Genomic DNA, 14,994 nt, shown 5'->3' with positions numbered 1-14,994 from the left:
GTGGCTAAGACTGGGGTCTGGGGCTGGGAGGGGAGTTGAAGTTTGAGCCTCTCTCACAGGCTGGCCTCAGAGCTCTGCCACCAGCTCCGTGTAGCTTAGTGGCAGGGTCCTTTGGAAAGACAAAGAAAGCCTGGCAGGAGCTAAGGCCAGCTGGGGAGGACAGGGAACTCCCCCTTGGGGCTGCTGTCTTGGAAAATAGGAATGGGAGGCTGGGGCAGGGCTCAGCAGGTGCTGGGGCCTCTGGCCCCCTTTATAGATGAGAACTCAGAGCCCCAGAGATACCAAGGCCTCAGCAGAGGAAGTGGCCCCAGACCCCAGACCTCTTAACCCTGAGCAGGGCCTTGGGCAGGGCTGGCGGATGCTGATTCTGGGACAGCTCAGGTTCAGTGTGAATACCAGCCTCAGGTCCAAGGGCAGGGCAGTCTGGGTGGTGTATCTGGGTATAGGAGGACACCTATTTCTTCCTCACTGCCCACCCCCATCCCCCACTGCCTGTCTTTGTCAAACAGTGAAGGGAGGAGATGAGGGACCCTGGGTTCTAGTGGGAATTCCTCCATTGACAAGTATAGATACTAAGGCCCAAGTTCACACAATCATTTGGGAGCAGAGTTGGGGCTTGAAAGCCAGACATCCTCCTTACCCTCTATTCAGTGATGTCTCTTCTTTTAGTCAGAAGTTCAGCTCAGTGTGACTGTGAACAAGTCTCTGATCCTCTCTGAGCCTCAGAGTCCTCCTCTATAAATGGGATAACTCTGACCTCATGAGGTCTTCCTGAGGGTGAAATGAGATGATGGACTTGAGAGGGCTCCAAGTTCTACCTATACCTGATGGCTGTTTCCCAGGAGGCCCCTTCTCTAGCAGGAAGGAGGCCATGGTGTTAGAAATGGGAACTTCTAGGGCTCCAGGCTTCTAATGGGCCATGGATTCCATGCTGCTGCTGCTGAGATTCCATTCATGCAGTTGGGTATCCACTCCCCCTGCATGGCTCTCGGCTGCAACTGTTATTAACAAGAACAATAAAGGATATGCCACTGTCCTGCTGCAGCCTGGTGAGATGAGCCTCAGCCCCAGCTGAGTCCCAGAGGTGGCCTCTGGCCTTTATTAAATGCCATAAGTCAGTGATCCATCCTCACGGGTACCCACAGCAGAGGCCCTGTTGTAGGTATAGGAACATGTAATTGCTGGCCCTCAATGCAGACCTTGGATGTTTTTGCTGAATTGGCCGTTGGCTCCCTGGAAGATCATCGGGTCCTCCCTGATCATGCTCAGATGGGGAACCTAAGGCCCACAGAGGGGCAGGACTCACCACCAGTTATAAAGGACATATTGAGGACAATCTGAAGAGACTGAGGCTCAGAGTGGTTAAGTAGCCTTTCCAAAGTCACACAGTGACATGTAGACAGCTCTAGGACAGGGACTGTAGCCTCAGTGACTGTATCGTGCTGTCCACATAGCTATCCCACTCTTCCCAGAGAGTGAGCTCCCTGTCCCTGGCAGCTCAAGCAGAGGACAGGTGCCTGTCCTGTCAGGAAGCTGCAGAGGGAAAGCCTGCCTGGGACATAGGGATGGCCTGAACACCTGCCTCTCGCCTTGGTTTCTTGAAGTCAGTGCTGGGGTTCAGGAGAGACTGGCCCGGCCCTTGTGGTCATGAAGGTCTCAGGAGAGGGTATGAGTGAGAGCCAGGTGGTCAGGGCTAGACGACAAGAGCCAGGGAGGGGCTGTCCAGGATGGCCCCCTGACAAGTGAGAGGCAAGTGGAGGCAGAACATTCTTCAAAAATAGTTACCAAGAGCAGGCCCCACCCCTCTCTGGACCTCAGTTTCCCCAGCTATACAGCAGAAGAGTGTAGTCAGTGACCTTCCAGGCAGGAGATTTCCCTCTGGAATCTGAGGGTGAGGGTCAGCAAAGGCAGGAGACAGGCGCCTTTAAAAAGTTGATTCCCTTTAGCCCTGTAATTCTATTTGTAGGAGTCTATCCTAAGTAACTAATTACTAATACAGAAAGATACATGCAAAATTTTGTCTTTGTGTTCATTTATAATAGCGAAAAATTGAAAATATTGTCATCAGTAGGAATTTGGCTACATATGGTGCACTAATTCAATAGAAGACCATGTGGCTGTTGGAAATTACATTTCCTCAGGATTTTTACTGACCTCAGTAAATGCCTGCGTTGATAAGAAGAGAATTGATTACTTACCATGTTCCTCCCCCCGTCCCATTCATGTTCAGGAAACCCTCTGAAGGGCATTTTATCAATTTGAGGGCCCCTTATTTTCACATTTTAACACTGAAATTGAGACAAGTGTCACAATGGATGGCATTTTAGAATCGGTGAAGCCTGCCACCTCTGCAGGGACCTACAAGCCAGTAAGAGGCAGCATGGGCACTTGAATCTGAGTGTAGCTCCCTCCAAAGCCCAGACTCTGACCAGTACACCACATGCAGTGGGTCTCGGCTTTGCTGTGTATCAAATATATAAGCATGGGGGGAGCCCACTGGAAGAAAAGCCAGCCCAGTTTGGGAAATGGTTATCTATGGGCAGCAGAATTACGGGAATTGTTGTTTCCTTCTTCATGCTCTTGGCAAGCCAGGTGTCCACCCTGTACCCTCGACAGCCTGACTGGTGATCAGGGAAACAATAACCTCATCTTGGAGCGGGGAGGGCCTCCTCGCTGAGCCTGGCCAGCCCGAGGGAACATCCTGGGTACTGGTGGAGGTCTGACCCCTGCCCCTTCTCCTCCTGCAGGTACCTCTACAACCACATGGGCTACTGGAGTGACTGGTCCATGCCCATCCTCATGGCCACAGCCACCGCCTTCACTTACATTGCGGGCCTCCTGGTACGTGCGGCTGGCCCTGCTCTCAGGGGAAAGGGAGGCCTGGCTTGTGCAGGGCTGAGGGACAGGCCTGGCCTGGTCTAAGGAGGGAGGCTGGCTTTTCCCTTCTCTTGGACTGCTGCACCTCAGGGGCTCAGCCCCTTCAAGGTGGGAGGTCACCTTGCTTTTGCCTCGTCCTGGAGTGTTTCCCCACCCCACCCCGCAACCCAGTGAGAGGCATCCTGCTGTGAGGACCCGATGCAGAGTTTCTCTTCCAGGAACTCCTGCTTTGGTTCCTGCTCCCAGTACTCCATTCCCTCAGACGCAGGTCAATCCCACTGTTGGACTGGGGGCTCCTTGGGGACAAGGTGCAAATATACCTCAGCCTCCTGGGGCCCGGAACTCCTAAAACATTCATTGAGTAGTCAAAGTGCAGCAGTTCCTAGTGACCTCTTGAGGGAGAAGTCCCAGTGGCGGAGGTGCTGGAGGCCTGAAATAATTTGGAAGGAGACCAGGCTTGGGCTGAGCTGGGCTGGGCATACCCACCACCTGCTGGGAGGGTGTGCTGACTGATCTGAGCCAGGCCCAGAGCAGCAGTGGGAAGAAGGGTGTCTGGAAAATTGGTGGAAAACTTTGAGTCACACATGGGGCCTGACCGTCGCCCTGTGGGCCCCCTCTTCAGGTCCTGGCACTATGTCACATCGCCGTGGGGCAGCAGATGAACCTGCACTGGCTGCACAAGGTAAGGGCTGCCTCCGTGAGGTCTGAGAGGGGAGAGGAAGCTGGAGGCCACAGCAGAGGAACAGGAGCCTGGACACAGCATCCCTCCTCTGGGTCATGATTATAACAGTTCTGGTAGCTACCACTGAGCTCTCACTCTGTGCCCAGCACTGTTCTCCCAGCCCGCCCTGTATTACCTCACTGAACCCTCACAGTAGCCCTATCGCGTGGGTACTGTCGTCTCATTTCGCAGCTAGGAAACCTGAGGTACAAAGAAGGTAGGTCATTTGCCTGAGGTCTCCTACTCAGTAAGTGGAGGATCCAGAATGCTAAGCCCGCCCGTGCAGTTAACCAGCATGGGTCGCAGCTTCGACCCTCTGGTCAGCTCTGCCTCAAGTCCCACCCTCTCTTCATCCCTCATGAGCTCATTCTGGAACTCTGATCCAGTCATGTTATGCCCAGCTTCAAGTCCTTCCCACCACGCCCATCGGGCCAGAACGACCCAACCCGCCCCACCTAGCATGAAGGCGCTGCAAGGCTTGCTGCTGATGTCTCCCAACTGGTGCCATGGGACAGTCACCCCCAGCTTTTGCCCCATGAGACATCTCAGGCCCTGCCAGCATGTCTACCTCTCCTCTACTTTACCTCTTCTCTCTTGCCTCCCTTCCTCTGTCTTGTGGACCCTTCCTTAGTTCTTCGCCACCTGCGCAGGCTGCTTGGACTCCCCCAGCACCTGCAGGGCCCCCTGCCACGGTCGTGAGCATGTGTGTCGTCCATTTCCATCTGGCTCCCTGATCCCAACCTGCTCTGGTCTGGGAGCTTCTTACAGACCAGAACTGGCTTTGCCCACCTCTGTGTCCCCAATGGCCCACTCCGGGCTGGGCCCAAAGCAAGAAGGCTTCATGGATTCAGGGCCTCAGCCCTCTTGCTGTTCTGTGCACACATGGTGCAGCATGTGCCACATGTGCCTGATGCCTGTGCTTCTTGGGGCCCCAGTGACACAGTTGTGGTGCAAAACTGACCAAAGCAGAGCCCTTCTGTTTCAGGCCCTGGAGGGAGGGCTAGGCCATCTCTTTTTTCCCAGAGCCTGGCTCTGACTGGGCATGCCATTCAGCAAGGAGCAGACATGTCTAGAAATAGCCAAGAGCCCATGAGGTGGGTCTGGAGTGACTCTGAGGGGAGGGGCTTCCTGCCAGCTGGAAGATGGACGTTGAGCCAGAACTGGAAGAGACATGGTGCGCTGGAAGAGACATGGTGCGCTTGAGGCAGGCTGTGTAGCGGGAGGGCCTGTGGGCATCCGCGGGGCCTTTGAGATCAGGAGCTGGGGAGTCAGACCGGGTGGCTGCGGCCCAGGTGTCCCACTTCCTCCTGCTGTCACTCTAACCGGAGGTCTCCTCTGGGCTTGTGAAGTTCCCTCTGGGAAGCACTCTTTTCTCCCAGCTGCAAAGCTGACACTTGAAAGATCGGCACCAGATGGCACCTGGGTGGGGCTGGCACACCCGGCGGTCACCACCTCTAGGTCATGCCTGGTTCTCAGCAGGTCACACCTGCTTGATTCTGGTGGAGAGGCTTCCTGAGGTTCTGAGCCAGCAGGGGTGGCAGATGACTGCAGGGAGCCTTCTCCTGGAGGGGACTCAGATCCCTTCATCTGCACCAGGGCCAGCTTTGGGTGCCAGCCCAGCCTTCCTCTCCCCTCTGCCCCCCACCCCCGACGAGAGCTCAGCCCAAGGAAGGTCCTTCCAGGCAGAGCTGATGCATACCTGGACCCACTGCCCAGGAGAGAGGTAGCTCCCTGGGGCTCAACACTTTCCTATTCTGTTTCCAAGATTCTATCATTTGATTAGAATATTCTAAGTAATCTTCATCCTTTTCTTGTTTTAACCAAGTTTTGACCATCTAATACACTGACATAGTTCAAAATTAGAAAGGTACAAAAAAGTACACAATGTAAATCTTCCTACTACTTTTTCAGAGCATTTTAAGTATGTACAAATATACATAGACTCTTCCTTTTTTCCTTTTATTTACACACAAGTCTACCATACCCTCCATTTTGCACATTCAGAAACCTCTTGGAGCTCCTTCCCCTCAATGCACTGAGAGCTTCCCGTGGGTGTCCAGCCCCTGTGCCTGTCCGCGGGTCTGACCCGGGGTCCTGCGGGATCTCTCTAACCAGCCCCCTGCTGATGGGCCTGATGGCATCCTGGTTGCTTTTACTTCATTGCCAGGACAGGTAGCAGTGACCTAGGTGGGGAATTCTGGGTTGAGTGTGCACTTTTGTAATTGTGATAGTTCTTGTCAAATTGCCTCGTTGCCAAGTGCCACCAGTTCATGCTCCCTGGGGCATCTGTGATTGTGTTTATACAGTCACCCTGGTCCAGCAAGAGTTGGAGGATTTCTCGACTTGTGCCGACCCCCTGGGGGAAAATAGTCCCTCCGTGCAGTTTTGATTTGCATCTCCCTGAGGAGGAGTTAGAGTCAGCATCTTTCAAGTGCTTGAGTCATTTGCATTTTCTTTTCTATAAACTGTCTCTTCCTATTTTTTGCCCTTTTTGCTACAGGATTTGCTGTTGGCTTATTCCTTTGCAGGAGCTCTTTATAGATCTGGAAAATTGGCCTGTGGGCTGACGAACTGGAAATAATTCTTCCTAGTTTGTCGCTCATCCTTTGACTTTGCTGGTTGTAGTTTTACCACAGGAATTTTTTTCTTCTTAAGGATATGAATATGTCGTCTCTTTTTATGGCTCCTGGCTTTTGTGTCAGAAGTCCTTCCCACTCCAAGATTATACAAAATTTCTCTGTGGTATTATTTGATAATTACATGTTTCTACTTTTTTTAACATCTAAAATTTTTATCTTTTTGGAAGTTACTTTCAGCTATTGTGTGATCTTACTTAGTTCTTCTTCTATGGTTCCCCATTGTTCCTGACTATCTATTGAGTAATCTGCCCTTTTCCCTCTAATTGGAGATGCCGCTTTTATCATACACTAATTTTTAAAAATATTTAGATCTGTTTCTGAGCTTTCTATTTACTTTTCCTTATCTCTCTGGTCTTACACCAATATCATACTGCTTTAAATGCTGCAGTTTTATACTATGTTTTAATCAGATCTTTATTTTGAGAGTCTGGTGCCCCCAAGTCCATAGTAGGGAGGGCTGGAGGGCACAGCACCCAGGACACGTCAGGCACCGTGACCTCACTTCCTGGGCCCTCAATCTGTGTCAGGCACTTTCTGCACAGTATATCATAATCCTGTTCATCTGCTGTTACGCCCCCTTTTAAAAGCTGTGCCACTGATACTTAGTAAGCATTTACTATTTGGGTGCCAACCACTGTGCTAAGCACATCACTTGCATTTTCTCATTTATCCTCCCCAATACCCACGAGGGTAGGCACCCGCTCTCCCAGATCACAGCTCAGGGAACATGCTTTGGGAGCTGGGGTGTGACTGCTGGATATACTCAAGTATGTCCCTGAGCCCTGGCCAGTCATCTGCCACAGAAGCCAGATTCCAGCCACTCCCAAGAGGCCAACCTGTGGCACCTTTGAAAGGCTGGGTATCAGCTCCTCTTGGGTCCCAGCATCCAGGCAAGGCTCATGGAACAAATGGATGTACATCCTTTGTCCCTGTCCTTCTCACCGTCATCACAAACCACAGCCTCCCCAGCACAGAAAACCAAAGGCCGTGATAGCAGATGACAGTGGGCTGCCTCTGTGCCTTCTGGGTGGGGCTTCTCTCTAGTCCGATTTGAGGAACAGTGGCCACATTGTTGGGATTCAGTGCCATGATTGTGGCTTAAGGACACATGTTGGGGAAACCCCACAGACATTGAACATTGCCACAGTGCCACTGAGCATCATGGTGCCACTATAGCAACTGCAAAACTTATAATAAAATTTTTAATTGCATTAGGATTATGGGGAATTTGTTTGATTGCAAGTATTTCCACTAGCAATTAGATATTGCAGTAAGATGCTCTCAGAAACGACCCTTCAGAGATACTTGCTATGCCCAGGGCCTGCCTGGTGAGGGCAGCCAGGGTCAGGGAGCCTGTGTATTGAGGGGGGATTCTCAGGGATGTTAGGATACTGCTTGGCCTCCTGCCACAGAAGTATGCATGACCTCTGAGACAGGCAGAATGGGGTCTGGGTCCAGATCCACCCCCTCAAAACTACATGACCAAGCAAACCTTTATGGTCTCTGAGTCCGATTTGTCTATAAAATAAAGACAACACCTCCCTGGGATGTTAGGAGAATAAACATGGGGAAGCCAGGAAGTGCCTCCCACAGACCTGGGCCCCCCACCCCGTGGACCTGCATTCCTCCCCTTCCCGTGTTCCCCAGGCAGGCACATCACAGTGTGTAAAGGGCCCCATCCATCTCAGCCTTATCGCTGTTTCTTATTGGAACATTTGTTTCCAGACCGATAGGCTGCAATGACAAACCTGCAGAGGAAAACTATCCCAGGCAAGAATGACTTCCCTGTCTGGCAGGGAACCATGATGGGCCAGCCCCCATCTCTGCCCTGGCCATCTAGAAACTCATTTAGAGCTTGTTCGGGTCATTGGAGGGTTCTCAGGATGCCTCTGAGGTGGGCCCAAGCAAGGCGCTGTAGGGAAAGGGGCGAGGCCCCACTGGCTGGCAGAGGCTGGCCCGAGGCAGGCAGTAGGGAGTCAGCTGGGCCAGTGGCCAGCATGTGGAGGCCTCTGCTGGCCAGTTAGAGAGAGCAGGGCAGGGGCTTTGAGGTAGGGAGGTGGCGCGGGTGTGGGTGTTAGGGAGGCCTGCTTGGTAGTGCAAGGGAGGGGGGTAGAGAGAGTGCCAGGGCTCGAGGGGGCGGAGGATGGGGGGTGATGGTGAATAAGTAACCAGAAACCAGGCTTTGCTTAGTTTGGGGGAGCACCTTACATTGCCTGAGATGTTTCAGATCCCATCTGTCCCCCGAAGATTCCATCTAGTCTTCTGTCAGAACTAGGCTTGCTTTGTCCAGGAGGCGGCTGCCAGGGCAGCCCCGATGACACATTAGAGGCTGGAAGCTCAGGGGCTGGAAGCTCAGAGGCTGGGGCTGAGAGCAAACCTTTTTGATAGGGGTTGTGGCCAGTGGCAGACCCCTCCCTCTGCTTGCTCCAGTCTGAAGGGCCACTGTGAGCCTGGTTGGGCTGGGTATCAGGTTCCTGTGAGGACCTGGCTCCTCAGCCTCCTGCCCCTGTGGTCCAGGCACCCTTCACCCCAACTGTTGCTGGCAGGTCTGGGGGAGGCCGTGGATGTGACCTGCTGGGCCCAGGGAGCCCTCACACCCTGGGCCTTCATGTCTGCCCTGCTCCAGCTCCTTCCTCCCTCTCCATCCTCCCTTCTGTTTCTCTCGGTCCTCTCCTGGTGCTTGCTGCAGGGATATGCCTGCCTCCTCCTGCCCCCACCTCTCGCTGTCATCTGTCTGTCTCTGGCTGCTTTCAGTCTCTGCCTTCTCTCTCTGTGGCTTCTCCCCTTCCCTGCTTTATCTTCCTCTTGCATGCTCCATTTCTTCCCCTCCCTCTCTCCCTCTGCTTCTCTACCTCCACTCTCCCTCTCTCAGACACCCTGGGGACCCTGCTCTGACCCCGTCTGGTGGCTCTTCCCCCTTCCAGATGGGGCTGGTGGCCATCCTGGTGTCCACGGTGGTGGCCATGTCGGCTGTGGCCCAGCTATGGGAGGATGAGTGGGAGGTGCTGCTGATCTCCCTGCAGGTGAGTTGGTGAGGGGGTGGGGAGGGCTTCTTCTCCCAAACCCTCAGAAGGCAGCACCTTTTTATCACTTCTAGTTCCTCAGACAAAGGCCAAGATTGGGCAGGAAGAGGGGTCCAGGTCACCTAGCCAGCCAGAGGCAGGAAGGGTGCTGCAGCCCAGGGTCCCTAGACTCCCAGTTCCCTCTGAGATTCCCTGTCTCATGGCTAGAGATGGGTCATCAGGATGTCAGTGACCTGAGGGTCTGGCATGACTGAGAGCCAATGGTTCCTCTTGCCCTCCCACATAAGGGCACAGCTCCGTTCCTGCACGTGGGGGCCCTGGCCGCCATCACTGCGCTCTCCTGGATCGTGGCGGGACAGTTTGCCCGGGCAGAGCGGTCCTGTAAGTATGACTGGGCAGGACCTACCCCTACCCTGCCCTCCAGGTACCAGGCCAGCTGGTCCTACCCACACCTAGATGTTACCTGGAATGAGGGAGGGCCCTTGCTCTCAGCACAGGGGTGGGGGGTGGGGCGTTCTGTTCAGAGTGGCCCATGGGTTCCATGGAGGGCTGCAGCCTCAGTCAGCTTTGCTTCTTTCTTCTTCCACGTCTGTCTGTGGTGTCTGTGTGAGTTAGAGGCCAGGGTCACCCTTCCAGCGAGGATGGGGGCACTGCCCTCAGTGCAGGGTCCCCTCAGAGCACCTGGGTCCTGACAGGTAGAGGGAAGAGGGGTTCCCCTGCCACCTGCCCAGGGCTCAGGGTTGGTTCTGGTGGGAGCCAGATGCTCACCAGGCAGTGCTCATGGCCTGTGTCTGCAGCCTCACAGGTGGCCATCCTCTGCTCCTTCTTTGCTGTGGTGTTTGCCCTCTACCTGGTTCCTCTCACCATCTCCTCTCCCTGCATCATGGAGAAGAAGGACCTGGGCCCCAAGCCTGCCCTCATTGGCCACCGCGGGGCCCCCATGGTGAGTGCCAACCAAGGGCCCTAACAGACGGGTGGGGGTGGGGTGAGGGAGCAGAGCTGCCATTCCAGGAGGAGATAAGCAGAGACCTATCTCCTTGGAGGGAAATGAATAGAATACAAGTAATATAACAATAACCATGATGCTGAGCCTTTTGCAGGGTATGTGGGAAGGACTGATGAAAGGCTGGAGAGCTTAGATGGAATTGAATCCTGACAAACCTGAAGGCATCTTGCTAAAGTGCTGCAACTTCTATCAAGAGGGCCCCGGAAAGACCCAGGAGGGTTTTAGGCCAGGGCCAGATGCTGCCAGGCTCTGGGCTGGGAAGGCCCGGAAGAGAGAGAGCTGCCAGGTGTGGGGTGGAGAGCAGGGCCCAGCCCACAGGCTGTGCCGGCCAGGCAGCAGGAGAACCCACTGGCCATGGGGGCAGGAGAGGCAGGTGAAGCTCAGAGCCCACTGCTAAGGGAAGACTGCTAAAGCCAGACTGGGTAGAAATGGAGAGAGAAAGGAGTCAAAGTCAGTGACCCTCTCCTCCACCCAGGTGCCTGTGCCCCCGCAGCAGGCCCTCACCTCCAGAGGGCATACACCAGAGCCAGGCTTCCTCGGGCTCTGGACAGCTATGGGAGCCCAAACAATTCCACCTTCCCTGTGCCAGTGCCCTCATCTTGTCGTCGTCGTCGGCAGCCGTCCGTCTCGAGAGACGATGGTGTAGCTTCCCAAGAGTCTATCTGCACCGCTGAGAATGGCTGTGCAGTCCGACTCGGGAGTGACATGGTATCTGTCTCCTCCCGTGTTGAATCGACATCTTGCGATGATGCTGAAGCTACAGAGCCTGGGCAGGGTAATATGGAGGGTCTGCTGTTGCCCATGCAGCAGACCCCCCCTCTCTTCGCAGCTGAAGGGTCCAAGGGAAAGACGGAGTCGATACAGCTTGGGTTCAGGTGCGCCGCAGGAGTTGCCGGTGTTGACTACAACGTCAAACCGCCTTAGGGACTCCGGCTCCGGATTTTCTGTCGGGGTTTACTCCCTTAGCCTTTCCCCTGAAGAGGTATGCCGCAAGGCAGCGGAGGTTTTTTGGAGTCAGAGTTTTCCTTCTCTGATGTACCCTGACTGGAAGATCGAACCAGCGACACTTAGCTCGCAGGCCGACGCTCAATCCACTGAGCTAAACCAGCCAGGGCCCTCATTTTGTACCCTGAGATAATGAGCCTGCCTGAGACGGAGGGCCCTGTGAGGCAGGACTCAACACGCGAGACTGCCCAGGCCCGAGCCTGGTGGACATTCCCGTTATCTTGGGCAGGGCTCCCCGCCTCTGAACCAGGGTTTCTGAACCTGGGTTCTCAACAGAGGCAGTACCACTCCCCACCACTCGTGGGCGCCTGGGGACTTCGTGAGAGTTTTCTCTTGGTTATCACAATGATTGGGAATTTTATGGTGTCGAATTTCAGGGTAGTTAAGGTGGCCTCACAAAGTGACTTTTAAAAGGAGATGTTGAGTCTGATGGGGCTGCGAATCGCCCTAAGGTCCTTACACCTCATGTGGTGGCGCGTCGTGTCCATTTTCTAGATAAGACCCAGAGACGTGTGCTGGAACTGGGCCCTGGTGCCCTCACACCACACCCTGTTCTGGTCACATCACCTCCCGGAGGCCACCAAATGGAAAGGCCATGGCTTTGGAATAAGAGGGATCTGGACTTGGGGTCCACTTTTGCCATATGCTGCCTGGGTGTCTTAGGAGGTCACCTGCCCCCTCTGAACCTCATGCCCCTGTCTGGAGTGAGGATATGGAAGCACAGCCTCCTTAGGCAGATGGGCTCCTCTTTCCTCTTTTCCCCACGACCCAGTTACCCACACACCTTCTCTAGAGGCCAGGGGATAGGAGGAGGTGCTGAGGTAGGGAAGGAGGCGGGGAAGGAGCAACAGCCCAGTATGGATTATTCTTTTAGTAGAAAATTTTCAAACAGCCACAGATGTGCCAACAGTAGTGCAATGAATAGTGTAATGAATCCAACACCACCTTCAATACCTATCAGTATTTTCTAGTGTATCTCAGACATCGTATCATTTCACCTGTACATACTTTAGGATGTATCTCTAATGCATAAGGCCTTTTTAAAAAAAAAAAAACAAAAAACCATAACCACAATCATAATGCTTTTATGACACCCGACCAAATTAATAATAATTCCTTAATATTATCTAATATTGAACCCATGTTCATTTTTGTTTATTATCTCAAAAATATCTTTTTACAGTTGAGTTGTTAAAAATCAGGATCCAAATGGGATCCAGCCAGTGCATCTGGTTGACACGTCTTCTAAGTGTGTTTTAGGATGTAACAACCCTCCTCCCCCTTTTTCTCCATATGCTGTTTATTTGTTGAAGAAACAGTCATTTGTCCTGTAGAACGTCACATATGATGCATCTGACTGATTGAATTCTTGGGGTGTTTTTTGAGGGGCTGGCAAAGGTATGGGCACAACTCCTCCATGTGTCACTTGGAATCCCCGGGAGACCTGTGCGTGTCTGCCCATGGGAGATCCTGACTCAGGGTCCACACATCTGTGTGTGCTAAGCCCAAGTGCACATCCCTGTCTTGAAGATGGTGTCCATGTGCCTTTGGGTGTGTCCTTCCTATGTGACTGTGCCTGGGTGTGTGTGTGTTCACACTTGAACACTCCAAAGCTTGGACTCTTCACAACAGTGCTGCCCACTTGAGTTTGTGACACCCCACCCCCCACACACTCCTGACAGCAGACTCACCCATGGGATTACGTTTGAGGCAGTGGGATCCCTGAGATGGAGATTAAGAAGTCACCCTGAAATCCCACATACACTTTTGGGGGCCTTCCTGGAGTCCCAAGACTGGCCAGAGAGGGCCAGCTCTTCCTCTAGGAGGCCAGCACCCAATGCAGGGAGACTAGAGTTGAAAAAAAGCCTCCAGAAAGAGACTTTGCTCCTCCCAAATACCTCCTCTGTGTCTACCCACAGTCTGCCTTCTGCAGCCCCAGCCCAGGCAGGAGAGAACAATGGTATGTATCTCTTGGGTGGTCACTCATGGAGGCCTGGTCCCAGGACCTTAGAGACAAGATGGATGGGAAGCCCACACCTCTCTCTAGCCGGCTCTGTGGCCCCATTCCACCTCTGCACCAGGGACAGGAGAAGAAAGAAACTCATGTTATAGAGACTGCTCATGTCTGTTATCTCACTTATGAGCTTGATAACATTAGCCTATTTTATAGCTAAAGAAACTGAGGTTCCAAAAGGTGAAATGATGGCCCAGGACCGGGAAATGGAATTGTTTCTTCTCAGCTCCAAAGCCCTTTCCAAGCCAGGCTGCCTCCCAGAGGAGGGGAGAGTGTTACATGTTGGAGAACAGCATGCCAGAGGGAGAAATAAGGGGAATGAGTGTGTTTTGGTTAATGAGGTCAGCCACAGGGACCCTTTCCACCCCATCACCTCACAGTCCGGAGTCCTCCCTCCACCTCTGGACTCATTACAAGGCTCCTGGTCCTAACCCAATCCTTGGTATTGTGCTGACCCCCAGTGGCAGTAATGGGTATGACATGGACCTCATCCCAGAGAACTGGGTAGATGCAGAACCTCCACTCTCCCCAAGTGGAAGGACCCTCAAAGAACAAGGAATAGATTCTCTCAAGGACGAAATGGGGAAACTTGGGTCCATAGGAGGAAGAGATGCGCCCAAGGTCCCAAAGCTGGTTAGATGGTAGAGTTGGGGCTAGAAACAGGCTCTGCTGACATGGAGGCTCTAGGGTAAGCAGTTGTCAGTTTCTAAGCACTTACTGTATATCAGGCAGCATGCCAGGGGCTTTTAATCCATGTAACGGTTTCGGAGATGGACTTGTCATTTTCTGCATAGATGAGGAAGCTGGTCGCCCCCTGAATCTGCTGCCTATCTACCCTCTTTTCTCCCTCCAGGATTTCAACCTGGACTCAGGGTATAACAAGGAGAAAACCTGGCATTCAGCCTAAGCCCAAGACCTCCATAGGGCAGGGGACTGTAGAGAAAACCTCCCACCCCCACATTTATAGACATCAACACTAACCACTCCCACCCCAAAAACCTGTGAAGCAGGCATGACTTAACAGATGGGGAACTGAGCTTCAGAGAAGCTGTGTGGGTGCCCAGGTCACACAGCTATTGTTGGAGGAGTTGGAATTAGAATCAGGCCCAACATGGGAGATTTTCACTGGCTGGGGAGGGGCACATCAGCTAAATCTGAGCTCTCCCCTCACCACCCTGTGCCCACAGCTGGCCCCAGAGCACACACTGATGTCCTTCCGGAAGGCCCTAGAGCAGAAGCTGTACGGATTACAAGCTGATGTCACCATCAGGTAGGTGTTGGGGATGTGAGTAAGGTACTGTCTCCTGTCCCCACCGCATCCACATCCAGGTCTCTGCTGGAGAAACTTCAGGTCCCAGAGCCTTGGACATGGGAGGGCAGAGGCTTGGTTATCCACCACAGGGTGGACATAAAATAAAGAACCAGATGCTCTTGGTTCAAGCAAGGAGGGAGGGCTGGGACCTGGAATCCTGCCACAGATCCACAGGAAGGACTCAATTGCAGGAAGATGGAGCTTGAGCACTCTGTTTAAGTGATATGCTACAGAGTGATACATTCACATGTTGTCAGTTATGTTAAAAGACCACATTAAAATGACTTATACATTTTCTCCATGTAGATTTATGTGTATATTAGTATAAAGGGCAGGAAGAATCCACACCCACCCCACAGCAGCTCTCTCTGAGAAGGGAGAGGGGCAGGGCCGCCAT

At 53.2% G+C, this 14,994-nt stretch overlaps 1 protein-coding gene across 1 annotated transcript in view; it reads left to right on the top strand.

Annotated features, from left to right (window-relative positions):
* Window positions 1-14,994, top strand: part of GDPD5 (glycerophosphodiester phosphodiesterase domain containing 5) — an 86,207-nt gene that overhangs the window by 61,094 nt on the left and 10,119 nt on the right. The window contains exons 5-10 of the mRNA XM_090265516.1: window positions 2,748-2,841; window positions 3,500-3,559; window positions 9,162-9,260; window positions 9,548-9,641; window positions 10,058-10,203; window positions 14,473-14,555. Of these exons, the coding sequence (XP_090121642.1) occupies window positions 2,748-2,841; window positions 3,500-3,559; window positions 9,162-9,260; window positions 9,548-9,641; window positions 10,058-10,203; window positions 14,473-14,555 (576 nt within the window). The remainder of the gene's footprint in view (window positions 1-2,747; window positions 2,842-3,499; window positions 3,560-9,161; window positions 9,261-9,547; window positions 9,642-10,057; window positions 10,204-14,472; window positions 14,556-14,994) is intronic.

The sequence above is a fragment of the Furipterus horrens genome, unplaced genomic scaffold (assembly GCF_987537825.1).
Source record: "Furipterus horrens unplaced genomic scaffold, mFurHor1.1.pri manual_scaffold_2, whole genome shotgun sequence".
Classification (NCBI taxonomy): domain Eukaryota; kingdom Metazoa; phylum Chordata; class Mammalia; order Chiroptera; family Furipteridae; genus Furipterus; species Furipterus horrens.
This window is presented reverse-complemented; position numbering and strand designations above follow the sequence as displayed.